General features: G+C 47.9%; 1 protein-coding gene across 3 annotated transcripts in view; it reads right to left on the bottom strand.

Annotated features, from left to right (window-relative positions):
* CNPY1 (canopy FGF signaling regulator 1) overlaps positions 1-23,521 on the bottom strand; it is a 130,822-nt gene that overhangs the window by 66,949 nt on the left and 40,352 nt on the right. The window contains exon 1 of one of the 3 annotated variants that reach the window (XM_053608890.1): positions 14,716-14,831. The exons of 1 other annotated variant lie outside the window; for it this stretch is intronic. Coding sequence is in view for 1 of the 2 variants with exons in the window: in XM_053608888.1 (XP_053464863.1) it covers positions 2,377-2,461 (85 nt within the window). In the remaining variant the exon portion in view is untranslated. Of the gene's footprint in view, positions 1-2,376; positions 2,487-14,715; positions 14,832-23,521 lie in introns of those variants that run through there. One more of the 3 variants, XM_053608888.1, reaches the window with a different exon arrangement.

Raw genomic sequence — 23,521 nt, forward strand, 5'->3', positions numbered from 1 at the left:
TGAGGCGGGGAGAGCTGGGGTCTGTAGCTACCAAGTTGTTCCCTGGTCATTAAGGGTGTCTGGAGGGGCATTAATGCACTGGCACTCCCAGCCTTCTTTGGACTCAGTGAAGGGGTAAGGAACCCAAGCCAGAGAAAGCTCCCAGGTGCTGTGGTAGGTCCCCTGCCAACAGGACCTTAGGCCAAGGCAATCTCAGTGAGCAACACCCACACAAAACCCGCACTGTGGCAGCTCCATAGATGCAGGACAAGAGTGTTAGGTGTGGTTTCAGTTATCAGCCCATGAGCCTCTGACCGCAGGGCTTACAAAGAACAGCCTAATCCCATGCAAGGCGCTCAGTATAATGTCACCAACCCTGGATTCCAGGAAGGGAAACCAAGTCCAGAGCTGTGCACAGTGCAAACCACCTCTTTCTCAGAGAAAATAACAACGATTAGCGGGAGGGTGGCAAGGGACACAGATTTCCCACACTTGATTGTTAATATTGAGTGAGTGAGTGAGACTCTGCATTCTGCTTTCTGAGGCAGAATTAGGAGAATTCCTTTGAGACACAGAATACTCAGGGCCTAGGAGATGGGGATTCAGCCAAATTGAAGGGGAAGGCCCCTCCCAGGTTTCCCCAAATGGGTTTGCTTCAAAGTGAAGCAAAGGCTGGAAGAGGTTTTAAAAGAGCAATGCAGAAAAAAAGAGAAGAAAAATCCCTAAGATCTTAGAGAAGGATTTCACTATGGAATTGAGGCTGGAGCAGGTGAATCAGTGACACCTCAGAGGAGCCCTGGGTGGACCTCCTCACCCTCTTTCCTCAGCTTGCTCTCTCTACCCACAGCCCCCAGCCCTGGTGACTCCCCGAGTCCCCGCCTACTCCTGGCACACTTGCCCCAGCACTCACCCAGCGAGCCTAGCCCTAAGCCTGGTGTGTTTGGAACTTGTCAGCAAGCCAGATGGTTGGCGAGGCCCAGTATGTGTCTACTCAGCACCACACCTGCATTCTATTGCCCTGCTATGGGCTGCGTGCAGTGGGATAAACATAAACAGCAGCCTGGTGTTTCCCCTCAGCCTGCAGGCCCTCCGCTCCTGCCAGCTCTCAGCGGCTCCTGAGACCGGGCAGCCCCCTTCCGTCTGCTTTTCTTCCTACTTCATGGATGATTTCATTTGAAGACAGGGATCTACTACCAGAACCATTTTTAAAACCACAGCTCTCGGCCTTTGCAGACCCCAGGAGCCATGCCCCATCCCAGGGCACAGATAAGCTCTTCTCTCCCGGAGGCACTGGGAGGTTCCCAGCTGGGTTATATATTTGCATCTGAGCAGGAACTTTCTGGAGATGGTGCTTTAGAGTAAAGGAATGACATCAGGGTTCAGACAAAGGTGAGTATATTTGGGGGTCATCATCTATAATCACCAGCCTAGGGGATGCCTTGACAATATAGGGCAGTGGGGCTAGGGTCCCACTCTGAGAAGGTGTATGGCCCTGGGGACAGCCCCTGACACACACCCCTCAGCTCCTCAGTCCCAGCGCCCCCAGCTCCCATGGGATGGACCCTGGGTGCAGACAGTCTCTGTGGGACCCCAGCCCCCTTCTCTACACCCTATCCCTAACACTGTGTCCACAGAGTGAGCCTGCAGCCCCTGCCCTGGCTCCATCCTGAGCCCAAAGCCTGGCCAGGGAAGTCAGCACTGCTTAGAGACCCAGCCTCTAACTGCCAGACCAGAGCTTGAGCTGACCTGCGTCCCACATGAAGACTCTGCAGCCATTCAGGGGGTCCACCCCCAAACGCTCCACCCAGGACTCACTGAGCCCAGAGCCACAGCAGCATCCTGATGCTTGTGTCCTGGTGACTGCATGTGCCCCATCCCTGCCACAACCCGGCAACCTGAGGACGGCCATTCTTCATGCAGCCCCTGTCCTCACCAGAGACACCAATTCTCTTCAGGCTATTAATTATGTCTCTCTAACAGGTGGGACAGACAGCACGCCGGCACACCCATGAATTCTGTAGTCCAAAAGGCAAACTTATATACGGAAAACTGCAGAGTGTGTGAATACTAAACTGCTCTGCAACTAACAGCCCGGAAGACATGCCATCGGAGGGCTCAGGGCATGCGTGGGCCAGCCCCCAAGCCCACTCAAAGTGACTGCTCCAGGCAGGGAGCCACAGGGCAGCTAGAGCCCAGGTGCAACTCCAAAGCACCTGCCCACAGTCTCTGGAGCCCCCACCTGGGCTGGTGGCACCCACTCATACTCCCAAAGCACTTCCCGTTTGGGTAATCGGGGCCAGGTGACAGGGAAAGACAGCTATGCGATGGCCTGGCCCCCCTTGGGGAGGGATTGGCCAGCTGCCCCAGAAGCCCTTGGGCCCCCTGACACACACTTACCTCCACAGAACACCTCAGGGTCACGGGCACCGTGGGCTGGCACAGGCCACAGCAGCAGGTTCAGCAGCATCAGCGCAGGCCCCATGTCCCTGACAGCACCCACCTCACAGCCGTCCTCTCAGTCCCTCCTCCCTGCTACAGGAGGAGAAGGGAAGTGGCATGCAAAGTCACCAGGCGAGGCCACTTAGCCCTTGAGACCCAAGACGCCCCGCCCCCTCCCCAGTGCCACACCTGGGCCCCTTCCAGGCAAGCACTGCTGCCTGGTCACCGCCCCTCCCTCCATCCCTGAACCTGACTAGTCCACCCATCCCTTGGTCACAGCCCACACCCTGGTGTCCATCTCCACTCCCAACCCCCACTCCCACCCCAGCAGGTGCCACACTCGGGCGGCTTCCAGGTACACACTGTCCTACCCACCACCCACTGCCACCTGTTCACTCGACCCCATCCCAGTCCTGCCCTCCCCCACAACTGCCCATCCCACCCACAGCCCCACCCCTACCCCACCCCAGTCCCTGCCTCCTAGGGACCCACTAAGGGGCCAGGGTTCAGCCTTCAGAGCCCAGCTCCATACTGCCAGGTAGAGGTGTGAGCTCCAGCAGGTCGGCGGGCCCCTCTGGGCTGGGAGCTCTACAGCAGGTGAGACCATCCTCCCTCCGAGGTCCTGAGCGGTTCCTCATTGCCGGGTCAGGCCTCCTGACCAGGCTTCCCTGGGGCCTCTCTCCCCTGCCCTCCCCTCTCCTCCCTGTAAGTGGAAGGGGCTCATGAGCTAAGTGTCACATTCACATTTTTACAGAACACTGCCTTTAAAAAGTAAGTGGGCCCCCTTCTCAAAGGAGCCCAGGATGAAAATCAGCTGAGCACCAGATCTCTGGCCAAGCCCTGCACTCAGCCACCCTCCCCTGGGGCAGATGCTCCCACTATAGGCAGGGAGCCTGCTGGTGCCAGCCGGGAGCACCTGCTGTGGCCGCCTCCTTGGTTCCTGAGAGGAAGTTGTCAGAGGAAAGGATAGTCTGCTGCAGTGAGGAAAGTGCTTTTTAAACCTGAATAGTTTCCTCCAAGTTCCCTGATCCTAGTTGTCTGTGAGTGCATGGATGGCACTAACTCCGGCTTATTTGGCTCTGAGGGCTTGGTCCCCACGAGAGTTCTGTCCCACAGAGGATGACAGCAGGAAGTGTTCAGGGGGAAATGGAAAGAGACGGGGGTGGGGAAAGATCCTCAGATCACCTGGCAGCTCCTGCCCCATCCCAGATTAGCCACCCCTCTGAGGAGCCCTCAGTGCCGGGCCTGGGATGCTCCCTGTGTTCACTGCTGCTGCACGTACGTCCCTGGGGACTGAGGGTGCCTGTATATCCCAGCCTCCACAGACACGGGCATCCTGACATGTGCACTACCTCCGTGACTATTCTGGGTCTCTGTGCATATGTGAACAAACCAACAAGCTGACATCCCCACCTGACCCCATCTGGGGACTCAGGAGCCTTCTGGCTAGTGAATCCCCTCTCCAGCAGCAAGCCAGAGCTCTCATTTCCCTTGAAATGCCCTGTCTGCCTCCCCAGCCCTGTCGCCTTCCTCGTGGACCTGCTGCCCACCCTGCCTCCGCCCAGCTGTGTCCTGTTATCAGGTCTCAAAGAAAGGAGCCTCATGGCCAATGGCTTTGTGTTACCTTTACTGACACCTGCTTGGTGCCAAGGTCTGTGCTTCCCATTGGGCCCACTTCTACTCTGCTCACTATCTCATTCCCTGGGTAGGACCCTGTGCCTATGGCAGATTGCACCATCTGCTCACACACACCAGTTTGTATGTTTGACGACATAATCTTATTTCTAACCAAGGCGGCAGCACCCCCAGCCTAAAGTTTGTATCTCCAAGTTCTCTTGCAGCCAGGGATGGCCAGGGGACTTCTGAAAAGCTCATTCCAAGTGGGAAGACAGATGCCATGGGAACTTCTATCTTTCCTTCCTTCTCTTCCTGCCTGGAATGTGGATGTGGTTGGAACTCCAAGCACCCTGGACTCTGTACTGCCTTGAGATTGGGAACACAGAGTCTCCTCTCCAGAGACCTCGTGGAGCTCCCTCCCCAGCCAGTAACTACCATTTTGCCCATCCTGTAATGTAGAGAAAAATTAACTTTTTTGTTTTTAGTGTGTATTACTACTAGTGGTTGAATGAATTCCCAACTGAAAAAGCAGAGAGGTGATTACACTAGAGAAAGACTAATGTATAAGGCAAAGGCAGTGACATTGGGTCACCCAGGCCCAGCTGATGGGGAAGGGGTGGATGTCTGACCTAGTAGGGCCACCCAGTAAGCAGGGCTGGGCCAGTGCAGTTGTTGGGAGGAAGACCCAATGGCCACACCAAGGAGCCAGCAGGCAGAGAGGAGAAGGGGCCATGGAGCAAGATCCTCATGACCCCAGAGAGAGAAAAGGCAGCAAGATGGCAGCTGTGGGCCTTCTACGTCACTGCAAGCCTGGCTTTACTTCTTCAGCTTGGATCTATGGCATTCTCAGGATCATAATAAACATCTAGTTTTCTTATTATCTGCAAGGCCCACCACCTACCTGTTACACACCTGGAACCCTGGGAACCACCCTCAGTGTACCTGGCTCCCCCAGGCCCTGAACTAGCGCATCACCAGCCTCTGGATTTTGCCTCCCAGATGGTTCTGGAATGGCTTCCCATACACACACACCCAGCCCAGGCTGCCTCCTCACCTGCCTGCACAGCTACCCACATCCTGACAAATGTCTCTGCACCACCTCGGACTATCGCCTGTTCTTCATGAGCCACTAAGGGAGCTTTTCAAAACCCAGTCGTGGACAGAGGCAGAAGGGCAGCTGTCCCACTAAGGGGGCTGGTCAAAGCCGGCTCAGAGACAGCCCTCTGCCAGGTAAAATCTTGATAGATTAAAGAAGAAAACCATAAAGATATCAGAATATGTCATGGAAGAATATTTTAACAGTCTTTTTATTAAATCATAACTGTGTACATTAATGCATTTATGGGGCACAATGTGCTGATTTTATATATAATTTGGAATGCTTACATCAAAGTGGTTAACATAGCCTTCACTTCACTTAATTATTGTGTTAAGACATTTATACTCTACTCTTAATAGATTTGACATGTACCCTTACAATATGCACTATAGGTGAGGTCCTACCCATTACCCTCCCTCCACCTGGCCTCTCCAATCCCCTCCTTCATCCTGGGCTCTCAAGAATGGAAGAAAAAGGGGTGGAGCAAGATGGCAGCTGAGTAACAGCTTCCCTGCAACTGGGCATGGTGAGACTGGGGAGATAAGACTCCAGGCATCTCTGGCTGGTGGGATATACCTATAATCATCCCTTTGAGGATACAGGGAGTCAGCAAGGGACTTCTGGACCCCAAGAGGAGGACAAAACAGTGGAAAACTGGCAAGTGGTTGCGTGTGTTTGATCAACCTAATCCCACCGGCAGCCATAAGTACAAGCAGCAGTGAGACTCCAAACTGGAAAGGCCTTACCTGTGAACTGTTTCGGTGTTTTTGGACTTTGCACTCAGTTGAACTGCCTTGGGGAGAGCTTGAGCAGGAGTGCAGAGAACTTTGGGCATTATCTAGGGGCCCAGACTGAGCCGCTGAGCCGGATGGAGATAATAGTGTTTGGCTATGGGCTGCAGGGAGCCATCATGAGAGAACTGCCCCAGCAAGTTCCGCCCTCAGGGTCGCAGAGCAAGGATTGGGCGGGAGCTAGTAACCTAGTGACTGAGCAGCCTGAAGGTGGAGACTGAGCTGCCTTACAGCCTTAATCCTCAGGGGCAGAGTGAGACGGGTCCTGGCACACTGGAGCCTCAGGCTTCTGCCCTGGGTAGAGTGCCATGGTGTCACAGCTCATAGCAACCTCAAACTCCTGGGCTTGGCACCACCCAGACCTCCATAAGAGCAGTACCGCGATGCCCAACCCGCGACCCGTGCCCGCTGGGCCTCCACATGCCCTGACCAGGAACTGCCGAGAGCTGCGCAACCCTGCGTCCTCCATCCTGTACCCTCCCTGCCTCCACACCGGCCCGCTCGTCTGGCCAGTGACTCTGGTAGCCGCGTGCCCTCCAGAGCCCTCCCTGCCTCTGTGCAGAGCCCTTCTCCTGGCCAGAGACTGCTGGGGCCTTGTGCTCTCTGTGCAAAAGTCACTGGGCACCAGGCACTCCCAGAACTGTGCACACCATTTCCCGCCCTGTTGCTGGATCCAGGTGTGTCACACTCTGGAGCTGCTTCCACAACCAGAACTCCCTGGCTGGTGCAGCCCCAGAGGAACTACACAGGGTGACTCCCTACAAAGATTCAGCAATAATAGAGTGATCCCGCTGGGGTCTAATCTTGGAGAGACACCTCCCCAACTCTGAGGACAGCCAAAGGCAACGGTGAAAAACAATCATGAGGCGAAATCAACAGAAAAGCTCTGGCAATAGGAATAATCAGAGTAGATCAACTCCCCCAAGGATCAATGGGGCAGACACAGCACAAGATCCCATGCACAAACAAATAGCTGAGATGTCAGAAATCAAATTCAGAATCTGGATAGCAAATAAGATTGAATTAGAATTCCAAGCAGTAACCCAAAAGATATCTTAAGAATTCAAGAAATTCAAAGACCAAATGACCAAGATTTTGACACATTGAGACAAGAATTTTCAGCCCTCAAAGATCTGAGAAACACAGTAGAATCCCTCAGTAACAGAATGGAGCAAGCAGAAGAAAGGATTTCTGACATTGAAGACAAAGCTTTTGAACGCTCCCAAACACTCAAAGAGGAAGAGAAATGGAGGGCAAAAACAGATCACTCTCTCAGAGAGCTCTGGGATAATTAGAAGAAAACAAATATTCGTATTATAGGGATCCCTGAAAATGACAAAGTGGCTTCACAAGGCACAGAGTCTCTTCTCCATGAGATTTTTAAGGAGAACTTTCCAGACATGCCAAAAGATTCTGAAATTCAGATAGCAGACAGTTTCAGAACTCCAGCATGACTCAATCCAAATAAGACATCCCCCAGACACATCATAATCAATTTCACTAAAGTTAATATGAAGTAGAAAATTCTGAAAGCAGCCAGATGAAAGAAAACCATCACCTACAAGGGCAAAAATATTAGAATAACTGCATATCTCTCTGCTGAAACCTTTCAAGCTAGAAGAGGATGGTCATCGACTTTTAATCTCCTAAAACAAAATAACTTTCAACCCAGGATCCTATACCCAGCTAAACTGAGTTTCATTTATGACGGAGAAATTAAATACTTCAGTGACATTCACATGTTGAAGAAATTTGCCATAACTAAACCAGCTCTCCAGGATATTCTCAGACCTATCCTCCATAAAGACCAGCGCAATCCTCCACCACAAAAGTAAACCCACCCAGAAAATTTTGATCAAATTCCAACTTCCACAGTCGCAAAAGGATTAAAAATGTCCACCGGATCCTGAAAGGCTTATCAATATTCTCAATTAATGTGAATGGTTTAAATTGTCCTCTAAAGAGGCACAGGTTGGCTGACTGGATACAAAAACTCAAGCCAGATATCTGCTGCATACAAGAATTTCATCTTACATTAAAAGACAAATATAGACTCAAGGTGAAGGGATGGTCATCTATACTCCAGGCAAATGGAAAGCAGAAAAAAGCAGGCGTTGCAATCCTATGTGCAGACGCAATAGGTTTTGAACCAACTGAAATAAGGAAGGATAAGGATGGACACTTCATATTTGTTAAAGGTAATACTCAAGATGATGAGATTTCAATTATTATTTATGCATCCAACCAGAACACACCTCAATTTATAAGAGAAACTCTAATAGACATGAGCAACTTGATTTCCTCCAGTTGCATAGTAGTTGGAGATTTTAACACCCCTTTAGCAGTGCTGGATAGATCCTCCAAAAAGAAGCTAAGCAAAGAAATTTTAGATTTAAACTTAACCATTCAACATCTGGACTTAACAGACATCAACAGAACATTTCATCCCAACAAAACTGAATACACATTCTTCTCATCAGCCCACGGAACATATTCCAAAATTGACCACATCCTAGGCCACAAATCTAACCTCAGCAAATTTTTTAAAATAGAAATTATTCCTTGCATCTTCTCAGGCCATCATGGAATAAAAGTTGAACTCAATAACAACAGGAACCTGCATACCCATACAAAAACATGGAAGCTAAATAACCTTATGCTGAAGGATAGATGGGTTATAGATGAGATTAAGAAGGAAATCACCAAATTTTTGGAACAAAACAACAATCAAGACACAAATTACCAGAACCTCTGAGATGCTGCAAAGGTAGTCCTAAGAGGGAAAATTATAGCACTGCAAGCCTTCCTCAAGAAAACGGAAAGAGAGAAAGTTAATAACTTAAGGGGACATCTCAAGCAACTGGAGAAGGAAGAACACTTCAACCCCAAACCCAACAGAAGAAAAGAAATAACCAAAATCAGAGCAGAATTAAATGAAATTAAAAACAAAAGAATTATACAACAGATTGATAAATCCAAAAGTTGGTTTTTTGAAAAGATCAATAAAATACATAAACCTTTGGCCAACCTAACGAGGAAAAAAAGAGTAAAATCTCTAATTTCATCAATCAGAAAGGGTAACAATGAAATAACAACAGACCCCTCAAAAATTCAAAAAATCCTTAACAAATACTACAAGAAACTCTACCCTTAGAAATATGAAAATCTGAAAGAAATCGACCAATACCTGGAAGTACACCACCTACCAAGACTTAGCCAGAGTGAAATGGAAATGTTGAACAGGCCTATATCAAGTTCTGAAATAGCATCAACTATACAAAATCTCCCTAAAAAGAAAATCCCAGGACCAGACGGCTTTACGTCAGAATTCTACCAAACATTTAAAGAAGAACTAGTACCTATATTACTAAACCTCTTCCAAAATACAGAAAAAGAAGAAATATTACCCAACACATTCTATGAAGCAAACATCACCTTGATCCCCAAACCAGGGAAAGACCTAACAAGAAAAGAAAATTATAGACCAATATCTATAATTGATGAATATTGATGAATATTGATATTCATATGAATGAATGAATATTGATGCAAAAATACTCAATAAGATCCTAACAAATGCATGAATATTGATGCAAAAATACTCAATAAGATCCTAACAAACAGAATCCAACAACACATCAAAAAAATTATACACCATGACCAAGTGGGATTTATCCCAGGGTCTCACGATTGGTTCAATATACGTAAATCTATAAATGTAATTCAGCACATAAACAAACTAAAAGATAGGGACCATATGATTCTTTCAATTGATGCAGAAAAAGCTTTTGCTAATATCCAGCATCCCTTCATGATCAGAACACTTAAGAAAATTGGTATAGAAGGGACATTTCTTAAACTAATAGAGGCCATCTACAGCAAACCCACAGCCAATATCGTATTGAATGGAGTTAAATTGAAATCATTTCCACTTAGATCAGGAACCAGGCAAGGTTGCTCATTGTCTCCATTGCTCTTTAACATTGTAATGGAAGTTTCAGCCATTGCAATTAGGGAAGAAAAGGCGATCAAGGGTATCCACATAGGGTCAGAAGAGATCAAACTTTCACTCTTCACGGATGATATGATCGTATATCTGGAAAACACTAGGGATTCTACTACAAAACTTTTAGAAGTGATCAAGGAATACAGCAATGTCTCAGGCTACAAAATCAACACCCATAAATCTGTAGCCTTCATATATTACAACAATAACCAAGCCAAACAAACAGTCAAGGACTCTATTCCTTTCACAGTAGTGACAAAGAAGATGAAATATTTGGGAGTATACCTAACAAAGGATGCAAAAGATCTCTACAAAGAGAACTATGAAACTTTAAGAAAAGAAATAGCTGAAGATGTTAACAAATGGAAAAACATACCATGCTCATGGCTGGGAAGAATCAACATTGTTAAAATGTCCATACTGCCCAAAGCAATATATAATTTCAATGCAATTCCTATTAAAGCTCCATTGTCATATTTAAAAGATCTTGAAAATATAATACTTCTTTTATATGGAATCAGAAAAAAAACTCAAATAGCCAAAACATTACTCAGCAATAAAAACACGGCAGGAGGAATCATGCTACCAGACCTGAGACTGTACTATAAATTGATAGGGATCAAAACAGCATGGTATTGGCACAAAAACAGAGAAGTAGATGTCTGGAACAGAATAGAGAACCAAGAGATGAATCCAGCTACTTACTGTTATTTGATCTTTGACAAGCCAGTCAAAAACATTCAGTGGGGAAAAGATTCCCTATTTAACAAATGGTGCTGGGTGAACTGGCTGGCAACCTGTAGAAGACTGAAACTGGACCCACACCTTTCACCATTAACTAAGATAGACCCTCACTGGATAAATAATTTAAACTTAAGACATGAAACTATAAAAATACTTGAAGAAAGTGCAGGGAAAACTCTTGAAGGAATCGGCCTGGGTGAATATTTTATGAGGAGGACTCCCCAGGCAATTGAAGCAGTATCAAAAATACACTACTGGGACCTGATCAAACTAAAAAGCTTCTGCACAGCCAAGAACATAGTAAGTAAAGCAAGCAGACAGCCCTCAGAATGGAAGAAAATATTTGCAGGTTATACCTCTGATAAAGGTCTAATAACCAGAATCCACAGAGAACTCAAACGTATTAGCAAGAAAAGAAAACGTGATCCCATCTCAGGGTGGGCAAGGGACTTGAAGAGAAACTTCTCCAAAGAAGACAGACACATGATCTACAAACACATGAAAAAAAGCTCATCATCATTAATCACCAGAGAAATGCAAATCAAAACTACTCTGAGATATCACCTAACCCCAGTAAGAGTAGCCCACATAACAAAATCCCAAAACCAGAGATATTGGCATGGATGTGGAGAAAAGGGCACACTTCTACACTGCTGGTGGGAATGCACACTAATACGTTCCTTCCAGAAGGATGTTTGGAGAATACTTAGAGACCTAAAAATAGACCTGCCATTTGAGCCTATAATTCCTTTACTAGGTTTATACCCAGAAGACCAAAAATCACAATATAGCAAAGACATCTGTACCAGAATGTTTATTGCAGCCCAATTCATAATTGCTAAGTCATGGAAGAAGCCCAAGTGCCCATCGACCCACGAATGGACTAGCAAATTGTGGTACATGTATACCATGGAATATTACGTAGCCTTAAAGAAAGATGGAGACTTTACCTCTTTCATGTTTACATGGATGGAGCTGGAACATATTCTTCTTAGCAAAGTATCTCAGGAATGGAAGAAAAAGTATCCAATGTACTCAGCCCTACTATGAAGCTAACTTATAGCTTTCACATGAAGGCTATAACCCAACTATAGCACAAGACTATGGGGAAAGGGCCAAAGAAGGGGAAGGGAGGGGGGAGGTTTTGGTGGAAGGAGGGTAACTGGTGGGGCCACACCTACAGTGCATCTTAGAATGGGTACAGGTGAAACTTACAAAATGCAGAATACAAATGTCTACATACAGTAACTAAGAAAATGCCATGAAGGCTACGTTGAACAGTTTGATGAGAATATTTCAGATTGTATATGAAACCAGCACATTGTACCCTTTGATGGTAGTAATGTACACAGCTATGATTTAACAATAAAAAAAAAGAATGGTAGAAAAAGTATCCAGTGTACTTAGTACTATTACGAAACTGACATTTAATCACCCACCCTTTCATATGAGAGAATATTTTTTACATAACTGCAGAAACAAGACAGAGAGAGAGCACAGAGAAGGGAGCACACAATTCTTTAATCATTATTAATTTTAAAAAGGCAGGCAGAGAACAGAAGAGTTTTAGGACAGTGAAACTGCTCTGTGTACTGTGATGGTGGATACTGTTATCACACTCTTGTCTAATCCCACAGGATGCGCAGCACAAGAGTGAGCCTGAGGTCGGCTATGCCTGGGGGCCTGATGAGTCAGTGTCCGGTGGTCAGTCAAAACAAATGTGCCACTGGGGTGGGGAGAGCTGACAGCCGCGGGGGCTGGGAGAGTGTGGAGAACTTGTCATAATCCTGCTCACTATTGCTGTGACACTGAAACTCCTCCAAAAAAGGAAATGTATTAAAAAACAAAATAAAATCTAACCAAACTCATTGAAACCTGAGTAAAGATTGGAACAGAAAGACGGACAAAATTTAAAAGCTGGTAACAAAGTTCATAATGGTACAATGAGGCATCAGTCTCCCTTATTTTGGGGAATGTGAATGGGTATAAGCTCACTGGAGTGTAATCTGGCAATATCTAAATAATCATTTCAATTGCAAATGCATACAGCAGATGACCCAGAGGGCCAACTTTCAGGAATCTGTCCCACACATACACTTGCACAGACACAAAAGCATTCATGTGTACAGTCACTCTTTGTAGCATGGTCTGTGATAGCCGAAGCTCAGAAACAGCCTTCCCTGGACAGGAAGCTGGTTAAAGCATGACACAGCAAACCCAGGTTTATTGGCACAGAAACCATCATAAGTCAAGAAGCATATGTAACATGCCACATGCCACACTGCGGTAAAATAAAGTATTTTTCTACCAACATACTCACAGCATCCGTCACCTCCGGGTCAAGAACTTGGGAGGCTAGTGGCTATTATGGAATAAAAACTTTGGCCTGTGTCCCTGGTGCCTGGGAGGGAGACTCTAAATCCTTGGAATTCCCCAAATGATAAGAACATCTTTGTTATTCATGCTGGGCCCTGGTGGTGTATGCCAATGAGGTGACCCCTAGTGTTCCCCAGCTAGCTGTAGGATGGCAGTGGGGCACTGCCAAGTCCAGTCAAGTGATTAGAAGGTTGGGGTTTTGGGCCAGGTACGATCAGCCCAACCTTCTGACCTTGGGGGAGGGAGCTGGAGCCCTCACTTTTTTTTTTTTTTGGCTGGGGGTGGGTTTGAACCTGCCACGTCCAGTATATGGGGCCGGGGCCCCACCCCTTGAGCCACAGGCGCCGCCCTGAGTTCCCTCACTTGACCCATCACACTTTTATGACAAGACACCAATAAAAACTCTGGACAATGAGGTTCAGTGGAGCTTCCAGGTTACCAAACACATGGATGTAACAGCAGGGGTCATGTCCGTGTTCCATGGGGAGAGGGCACAGAAGCTCTGCACTTGGGACCCTCCCAGACTTCACCTATGTCTTCATTTGGCTGGTCCTGATTTGCATCTCTTATTATGAAAATGTAAGTACAATTTCCTGAGTTCCATGAGGTGTTTCAGTGACTTATCAAACCTTAAAGAAAGCTCCAGGTATAACTACGTGGTTAGAAGTGTAGGTGGCCTAGGGACCCCACTTGGGGCTGGCATCTAGAGTTGAACAGTCTTGTTGGGACCCTGCCCTTAAGTCTGTGGACTCGGAAGCTAATTCTGGTGGTCAGTGCTGCAGCTGACTGGTAGTACACCAGTTCGTTTCAGAACAGAACAAAAAAAGGACATGAATTTTTGCCATAACCACTGTGCACCTTTTTAAAGTTTATTTCTGGCTTGGCACCCATGGCAAAGTGGTTACAGTGCCAGCCACATATACCCAAGGGTGGTGGGTTCGAACCTAGCTCGGGCCAGCTAATCAACTGCAATAAAAAATAGCCAGGTATTATAGTGGACACCTGTAGTCCCATCTACTTGGGAGGCTGAGGCAAGAGAATTGCTTAAGCCCAAAAGCTGGAGGTTGCTGTGAGCTGTGATGCTACAGCACTCTACTGGAGGCGACATAGTGAGACTATGTCTCAAAAAACAAACAAATAAATAAATAATAAAATAAAATAAAGCATATTTCTTATTTACCAACAAATGTATAAAATTCTTTTTATAAAAAGCGTTTATACTCTGAGAGAAGCACGTTGTTTTGGGGGGGTGTTTGAGACAGAGCCGCCTCAAGCTGTCACCCTGGGTAGAGTGCTGTGGCATCACAGCTCACAGCAACCTTCAACTCCTGGGCTCAAGCAATTCTCCTGCCTCCACCTCCCAAGTAGCTGGGACTACAGATGCCTGCCACAATGCCCGGCTATTTTTTGGTTGCAGCTGTCGTCATTTGGCAGGCCCGGGCTGGATTCGAACCGGTCAGCTCAGGTGTATGTGGCTGGCGCCTTAGTTGCTGGAGCCACAGGTGCCGAGCTGAGAAGCACATAGTTTTATATGAAAGCCATAATTTAATACAAAGCTGACTAAAATGTGGTATAATTTTGAGTTACTGATGGAGCTTAAGAAAAACCCTTTACACCAACATGTGGAACATTCTCCTTTGAGAGGAGAGTGTAACAGTTCTCACCTGTTTTATGTGCTTCTGCAGTTTTTTCCTTTCATCCCGTTTGTTCTACTTCACCAGCAAGCCTTGAGCACGCAGACTTCAACCCTTGAAGTCAGGAACACTCTGAGTCTCTCCTGACGGCGCAGGTAGCCTGGCTGAGCTGCTCAGGTGAGGAGCGCGCTTCCCCTCCCAGTCTGGAGGGCTCCAGCCTTGGGTTTGTTTGATCTCACCACTAAAAGCAAAGCTCTTAGGGCGCACCACATGGACTTGGAGAAGCAGGACCACCGAGGGCCAGCTGTTAGAGAAACATCTCCACTTGCTCCTAGGGCAGGCTCCCTTTTTCATTCCTTCTGGCTCACTGGGTTACTTCTTCTCGTATCCTCATTTTTCCTGTGGGCTTTTCGGTTGCACAAAACAGAAAACGAGAATAAAAACACTTAGTAGATTACTGTTTTTTCTGTGACCACAGGAAATCAGCATTAAAGCTGGAGACTCTCCAGCCACTCTAGTGTGAGGAGGGGACTGTGGCACAGCTTAGCGGGAGGGTGGCAGTTAGCTGGGCCTGCCCTTTGAGCCCACCACTCACCACAGGTCAGCCTGGGTGAGTTTTCCAAACACAACACCTTTTTCACCTGCATCTCACCTGTGCCTTCCCTGGAGACGTGCCATTGGTGACACCAGCTCCTGCCTGTCAGCAGACCTGAGCCCTGTACTGTCCCCTGGCCTCATCAGAGGGGGACTTAGTCTCATTCACCACTGGGCAGTATCCATCCAGTGATCCCCAGCTGAGAAGATGCCGGAAGGTGGGCAGACCCCACACAAGGCACACAAGGACAGCACCATTCCAGCATCCTCCGGAGCCTCTACTCTGCTCCTGGGGACTGCTGCAGCCGGCTCTGTGTGGGGCAGCATGGCACAGCTCTCAGGGCCCAGGAGAGGCCCAGGCCTTAAAACAGCACGAGCATCTATGCCACACAGCATGGGATTAGAGGACTGCCTCCTCCCCTACTTCATATTAGATCCTTAGGCTACTATATCCAAAGCCACTTCACCAGCTAAAGATCAACACATAGACGCAAGCCATGGTTCTCTCTCCACTAAGCGAGCGCACAGGATGACGCCTGCCATTGTGGTCACCTTCCCAGGGAGGTACCTGCTCTCCTTCCTCTATCCACGTAGTCACAGGAAATAGGTCAAATGAAAGCTTGTCCTTCATTCAACCTAAGTTGTCCAGTTCATAAAAGACAGCATAAAGCAACTTGTTTTGAGACAGACTCAAGCCACAGCCCCAAACAGTTAGCCTGGTCTCCAGTCGAGATTAAAATCCCAGGCTTCAGGACGGCCGGATGGCCAGACTTCCAGAGCTAGAGAGGATTCAAATGGGAATAAGCTGGGAAGAGGGATGGTGGGTGGGACTGTCTTCTGAGAGCTGCTCCACCGAGCACCAGCCTCTTTGCATTCTGAGAAGGGGCTCAGATAGGGAAGTTCACTTTTCTATACCTGAAAAATAACTTCCAAGGCCATGGCAGCCAGGCTGGGTCCCCCAAGCATCCAGGATGGAGCTGTTCACCCCAAAGCTCATTCCATTTTCCAACAGATATTGGTGAAGCCCCTTCTACAGGCTGCACAAGGGGGCGCATGGATGACAACACACAACTCACACAGTCCCGGCCACCTGACAGGTACACCACAGCCCTGGGGTGTACAGTGTGTTTCTGGGAGGAGGCCAGACAGGGGGAGGGCTGGGAATTTCCAAGGCAAAGAATATGGTGCTTCAGCTGCCTCGGGCAGGAATTCACAGCCTCCCGCAGCACCAGGCAGCCAGGGAGGTGGGGAGAGCTGGGTGTGCCAGTGGCACCTGGGGCAGATCCCACAACTACCCAGCGTCCTTCAGTGGCTGAGACGGGGAGGCGGAGAGCCTCAGGATCTGAGGCCAGACCAACTTCAATGCCAGGCAGCCTTTTCCATGTGAAATCACTCGATTCTATTTTAAATGGATACCATAAACTTGTATTATTAATAACACAGATTCACATTTAAAGAGTTTTCAAGCATGGTAGTGTTGAAAGTTTACCCTCCAGGCAAAAAAGAATGAATAAGAAGAGAAAAAGCCAATAACCTCATTCCCTTTGAGACTTAAAGCACCATCTCATTTACCGGATATATATTTTTCTTTCATTGAATTGTTTTGTCTCTTTTACTTAGACTGGAAACCTCCTGGGCAGGAATCACGTGACCTTCTGCCCCTGAGCACAGCCAGCAATAACCGCTTGCTTTAGAGCAGGGCTGAAGCCTGTGTATCCTACAGCCCCGAGCCACGAAGGTGGGAGGGCAGGTGCGGAGGCGGCCCCTCTGCTCAGTGTTGGTGTCAGAGAAGTGAGCCCTTTCCCTGGGGGCTTCTCAGGCAAAGCAGTGCCTGGGCCAGCCTCCTTGGAAGCCCCCACCCACCTACAGCTAGATCATCAATTCAGCTGGGAAGAGGAAGGAAGGAGCTTCCCCTTTTGGTGAAAGGGGAGATGAACCAGGAAAGGGGCTTTCCCCGAAGCTCCTGAAAGTAGATTGAAAATGAGGAAAGAGGAGGAGGCCAGGATCTCCTTGTCCCTCTGTCCCTTTCTCCTGGTCTCTTTTGCTTTTTTGTAGAGACAGAGTCTCACTTTATCGCCCTCAGTAGGCGGGTTTGAACCGGCCACCCTCAGTATATGGGGCCAGCGCCCTACACACTGAGCCACAGGCGCTGCCCCCGGTCTCTGTTTTGTTGTAAGCATATTCACCTGGGAGGACCAAGAAGCAGCATCTCTGTTTGTGGAGGAGTCATGGCAGGCAGGTGGGTGACGGAGGATGGGGACAGAGGCTGCCCAGGCCAGCTAGGATGGTGATGGGGCAGGGAAAGTGCAGCATGGGGCTCACAGAGGGCAAGGGCGAGTGGCAAAATACCGCAATGCCAAGACTGGCTGGCTCTGAGCAATTCAGTCCTGGAGATTCAATTTTCCCAGCTCTAAAGTGAGAGAACATTTCTACGTGAGCTCTGAGACACTTCCAGCTCCAGCCATCCTTGAACTAAAGCTATGGAAACACAAACCCTAAAAGGCCTTTTTTCAATGGAATGTTAGCTGCTCTCCTGATTTGCCACGTTGTGTGGGCTGCTCCACCACACGCAGTATTGTGACTTTCATAACAGCAATTCTGACAAAACAAATTAACCACTAAGCATCTCTACCACTAAACTTCTCCAGAAGCAGGGCAAGGATCGACCTCAGTTCTGATTGCAGCTGTCTCAGGAGTTTAAAACCATATGCGCCTCAGCCCCAGGGCTAAATGCTGCGACTGGTGGGGCTCAGGCTGGGGAACCGATGTTGGAATGTATCAGAAACAAGATTGCATGTGCGTTTTTTGTGCTTCCTCTGAAATCTTTCCCCAAAACACAAGGGAAGAAACCCTGTTCCTGCCTGTAGGTTGTGTCCATCTGAGCACCTGCCGGGGGCTCCAGCCCAAGCTCGGGGACTCAGAAGCAGCTGCAGCCACACCCAGATGGGGTGGTGACGACACTGTCAGCTGTGTCCCCCTGAACAGGGCCGTGCTGTCTACCTCACCTGTCGCCTCTCAGTGGTTCTTCTACGTCTCAGGCTACACACAGGCAGTGTGCGTGTGCGTGTGTGTGTGTGTTCATACTGCAGTGATACTTTGGGGATACCAATTATCTTTTTCATATGTATCAAAGTAGCACCTGTAGGTCGTTTAAACAGCCAAATGTCCCTGCAGGACACACCTGCCTCACCCTTCTGCTCCAGCTCACTCCTGACTTTGCAAATTGCTTCCTGGCTAGCAGCTCACCTTTCTACACAAACAGCTGCGTCCTGCTACTCCCCTGCAGTTCAACCGTAGATATTTCTCTGTGACTCCCCATTTTGGACGAGGACAGTTGACTTGTCCGCATGAAGACCACACCCCACCCTGCCCTCCCTGCCGGGCAGGCGTAGCTTCTGTTAAAGCTGTGCTGATTGTGAGGACACTTGCTGCCACTGAGCCTCATTGTGCTGGTGACATCTTGGTCCTGTGCAACTTTTGTATATGCTGGAATTAATAATTGACTTGTTTTCCCTCTCACTTATTTTGCTAAACCATTTTAAATTCACACCCTGCTGTATGCGTCCCTCTGAGAGGGTAACACCTCATCTCAGTAGCTGAACTGGGAGCTGGCCAGTCAAATCCTCTGTGTCCTGACTCCGTCTCTCTCTCTTCCCAGTTGCTCCCTTTCTTAAGTGTGACACAGTCTCCAGCCACCTCCACCCGCACCCCAAAACCTTAACCAGTTTTATAACCTTAACTCACATCCCACTGCCTTCACACACACCCAAACACCCCTACCCATACCCGAATACCCCACCTGCACCCCTGAACCTCCACACTCTCAACATCCCCACCCACATAAGACTGCCAGCTTCCCTGATTTAGTTCCCACTTGCAACTTAGGATAAACCACAGAGAGTGAAATGTGCTCCCAAGACAACCTTGTAGGGTGCCCAGTGCCCTGCCCTCTCCAGCCCTGTCCCTCCCTCAGCATGAAGCTGCCTGCCTCGGGGTCTGTACCGGACGCAAGTCAGCCTCTGCATGCTCCCATGCTCTTGGCCCTTACTTATTACTATTTCCCCACCAGGAAGCAGAGTGTAGACCCCAGGCCTCGGGTCCTCTTGCCTTGCTCTGGAGACAGACCTGTACTGTCTAAAAGCAAAACCTGGGTAGTTTTCCCCAAATAAGTCACAGCTGCTGTTTGCTAGCTGCAATGAGGTCCACTGAGGGCCTCTGGGAGCCCACGCGGCACTCGCGGCTGTGCCCTGTGGGGTCGTTTTTCTAAGTTAGCACCACCTGGCTGCCCAGCACCTCACACCTCCACGGTTCCGGCTGGGGTCACGTCTCCTACATGTCCACACGCATTACACACCTCAATTCTTCTTTCACACAGAGCCCCCTTCCCTCTGGGAGGCTCGGATGTCTCGTGTGTTTTGGGACCACAGTCAGGTGTCCTCAGCTGTGAGCACACTTTCATTGATCCACAAGGCTGAACCCAGCTTGAATGTTTTTCAGATACCATGCGCAGAACTGAAAATACAGTTCTGACTCTGTTAAGCCGGATGGATTTAGAAACAGGACACATCACTTTAACAGTAAATGTTCACTAGCTTTACAACGTATTCCATTGAAAAGGAGTTAAAAGGTGGGGGGGATAAATAAAAATACATAAAAATAAACAAAAGCCAAAACAAACCAAAAAAAGTAAACAAAAAAACCATGATTTATAATCCCAAACCCAAATTCCTGCTTAAAAAAAAATTTAGTGAATAAGCTCAGAGAAAATAAGCACAAAATCTCTACATTTAATGAGATGAAATATTAAATTTACAAGACCCAAATTATCTCTAATTTGTGAGAGTTCCCATGATCTCGGGGATTTGCAATTTTACTTACACTCCATAAATCTGAAATAGGGGAAGCATTGATTTTGCTTCTGACCAATCTTTACTCCCCATAATGAACTTTCCTGGGTCAACTTCTCATTTACTGCCCTTGTTTGGGCCGACTGCTGAACATGTGGCCTGCTTTTCTCCAGCCAAGCACGAACTCTGCTGCCCCTATGACTGTGAACACGTGGTTTTCTCTCCACGAGCCGTGGTTTCTAATCTGTGACTGTGGCTCCCCATTCTGTGCCACAATCTGAAGCGTTCACAGATGCACATTTGCAAGCAGCTTTGACAACATCACCTGTTCGCAAGGGGGCTGTGCACAGGGGACTGGAGTCTTTTTGAAATACAGAAGCCTGGGTGTCTCTCTGCTCCAAGGGAGGGCCAGGTGATTTCAGGTAGGGAGCTCTTCAAAAATATTCAGCCTCATTTTCCATCAGGATCCATGGACAGACTCCAACTCTTTCTCTACCTCAAAGTACTGGAACAAATCACTCTAAACAAAAAGTCTCCTTAAAGTAAACCAAATTGGTGACATCTGGGATGGCCTGAATATGGAAGCAAAGTCACATTGGTGTCAGGGGAGGAAGTGGGGGAAAAGGGCTGGTGTCCGGATTTGCCTGGCTGGAGGATGAGTGGTCAGCACCAGCTCTTAGCTCCCCTCACCACAGGCAAGCCCAACCTGTGCCTCAGAACCCCCCACCAGCCTTACCTTGGAGAACTGACAGGGAAGGAGACTGCAGAGACGTTGGCTGGCGCCTCTGCCTGGTGCCACAGAAAGAGTCCGATCATAGGACATTCAATAATCGAATGCGACATTACATCATTTCCCACTTCTTCCCATGTCCCGCCCCAAAGGGAAAAAATGTCTCATGAAGCTGAGCTCCTGTGTCCTCTGGTGGGTGCTGCCCCTACTCTGCTGTCCCTGAGTGCACCCAGCTCCCCGCTATGTACAGCTGCTCCTGTGCCAGCCACTGCCAGAGAGCCAGAGCCTCCAGCAGGCCAGCAGTGGATGGTCAGCTTAAGGCGTGGCTTCTGCCATGAGCCTCCCAATGCCCCGGCCAGGCAGTGCCTTCCTGCACACTCCCTCCATGGGAGCACTTGTCTGCCCTTGCTGCACCGCATTGCTGCGTGGTCTCACCTCCTCGGCCATGTTCTTCATGGCTCTGAGCCTGAATCTCATCAACTGCCGTGCTCCTAGATCTCACTCGCCAGGGCAGAGGGAAGACCACACAGTTATTGGTTGAGCGTCTCCCCAAGTAACACAGCAGGGACCTAAGTAAGGTTTTAGAGGATTTCTGCCAGCGCTGTCTCCACTTACTGCTCGCACCCCCAAGACCCTGGCTCTTCATAGGACTCTTGTGAGCCAGCCCCAGAGACACACACACTCGTGTCCCCAGAGTCACCCCTGCCCTCCCAACACCAGGCTCTCAAGTTTCAGCTATGCATTACAATCTGGTGTGGAGCTTAACGATTCCTGCATCTTGGGTGGCACCCCAGAATGACTACATGAGAATCTCGGAAGCTGGGCATTTCCAAGGTGCCGGGGGATTCTGCTGAGCACCAGGTCCAGGCCCTGAACCCAAGGCTTCCTTATTGCAGGCTTAGGACACCTAGCTCTGCTGTTCTGCAATCAGGACAAACCACCTCCCTTCATGTCCCACCGTGAAGGCCTTTCCCCAGCCAAAAGCTGCAACTGATAAACAGCGGAGAACGTACCCAGGGGAGACACTGGTCTGTGAGGTCAGGTTAATACCAACATCTGGGGGGACTGGAAAGGGAAGGGAGGTCACACCGAGGGAAAAAGGTGGGAAAGGGTGACCTGGCAACTGTGAGGGAGAGGGCCTTACTGTTGGCATCACCTCCCATCCCCATTCATGACTGAGTGATGTGACTTCCCAAAATTTGTGCATGGACATTTTAACCTCCATAATGATAATAGTCATAGGGGTGAAGAAGTTGTGAGGCTGCTGCCCCTGGGAATGGGATCAGTGCTCTTATGAAGGGACCCCAGAGAGACCCCTGGCCCTCTGCACCTGTGAGGCCATCGTGAGAAGGTGCCCTCTGCCACTTGGAAGAGAGCCCTCAACAGGACCTGACATGCTGGCATCCTGACCCCGTACTTCCGGCCTCCTGAATTATGAGACATAAAATCTCTGTCATTTATAAATCACTCTGCCTGTGGGACTTTCTTACAGCAACCCTCCTGACCTTGTCTTGGTTCCTGCCCCACTCTACCCTGGCCACTCACAATCTGAGCCAACTCCCTGACTGCAGCAAGGTCAGGAACCCCAGGGGGACCCAGGAGCCACAGGCCTGGGAGAAGGACCAGAGAGATGACCAATTATTAGAAATAACCGATATTTACACTGTATACATTAAAACAAGGGCTACGAGAGGGCAGGGGAGGAAAGTGTCATGAAGAATTCAGGCATTAGATTTTAGGGTTTTTTTTCTTTTTTTACATATACATGTGTTTATTAGGTTTCCACTTTGGCCTTCACAGAATTAAAAAGGCTTAAAATTTAATAACAATAACAATGTTTAAGATAAGGACTAGAAACAAAAACCTCGTAAAGAATGAACAACAATAAATACATTCAAAAAAGAAATCAGATGATTGCTGCCTCGAAATATTAAGCAATAATAATAGTGCAAAGAAAGTAACATTCACATCGTCGGATAAGAGTATGTCTATTATAGAATGCTTTGACTCTGAGGTTCAGTATGGAGTCATCAGTTAATTTCTTCTTATTATTTTTTTCCCAAAGTCTCAAAAAATAGACAACTAATATTTACAAATAAAAGTAAAAGATGATTTCAAAAAACAGATCATGCCAAATCTTATAGACAATAGAAAAAAAAGGAATACTTCAAAATCATTCTACTTAATCTGGATACACCTGATATTAAAATAGGAGAAAATATATTATGATAAAGGGGAAATTACAAACATATTTTACTTATAAATGAGGATGCAATATCCTAAACAATGTATTAACAAGTTGGATTAAAAATTAATGTTTAAGTAATGTACTTTGGTCAGAATTAAATCCGATTGATGTGAGAATTAGTCACTATTTTCTTTTTTTTTCTTTCTTTCTTTTTTTTCTTTTCCTTGCCCACACTCCCTCCCTCCTTCTCTGTCTGATCTCCCCTTCCCCCACGCCTGTGTCATTAATTGTCATTAATTGTCCTCATATCAAGTTGAATACACAGGATTCATATTTCTCCATTCCTGTGATGCTTCACTAAGAATAATGTGTTCTACCTCCATCCAGGTTAGTACAAATGCTGCAAAATCTCCATTTTTTAATGGCTGAATACTATTCCATGGTGTACATATACCACAGCTTACCAATCCATTCCTG

Source organism: Nycticebus coucang, chromosome 11, assembly GCF_027406575.1.
Source record: "Nycticebus coucang isolate mNycCou1 chromosome 11, mNycCou1.pri, whole genome shotgun sequence".
NCBI lineage: Eukaryota > Metazoa > Chordata > Mammalia > Primates > Lorisidae > Nycticebus > Nycticebus coucang.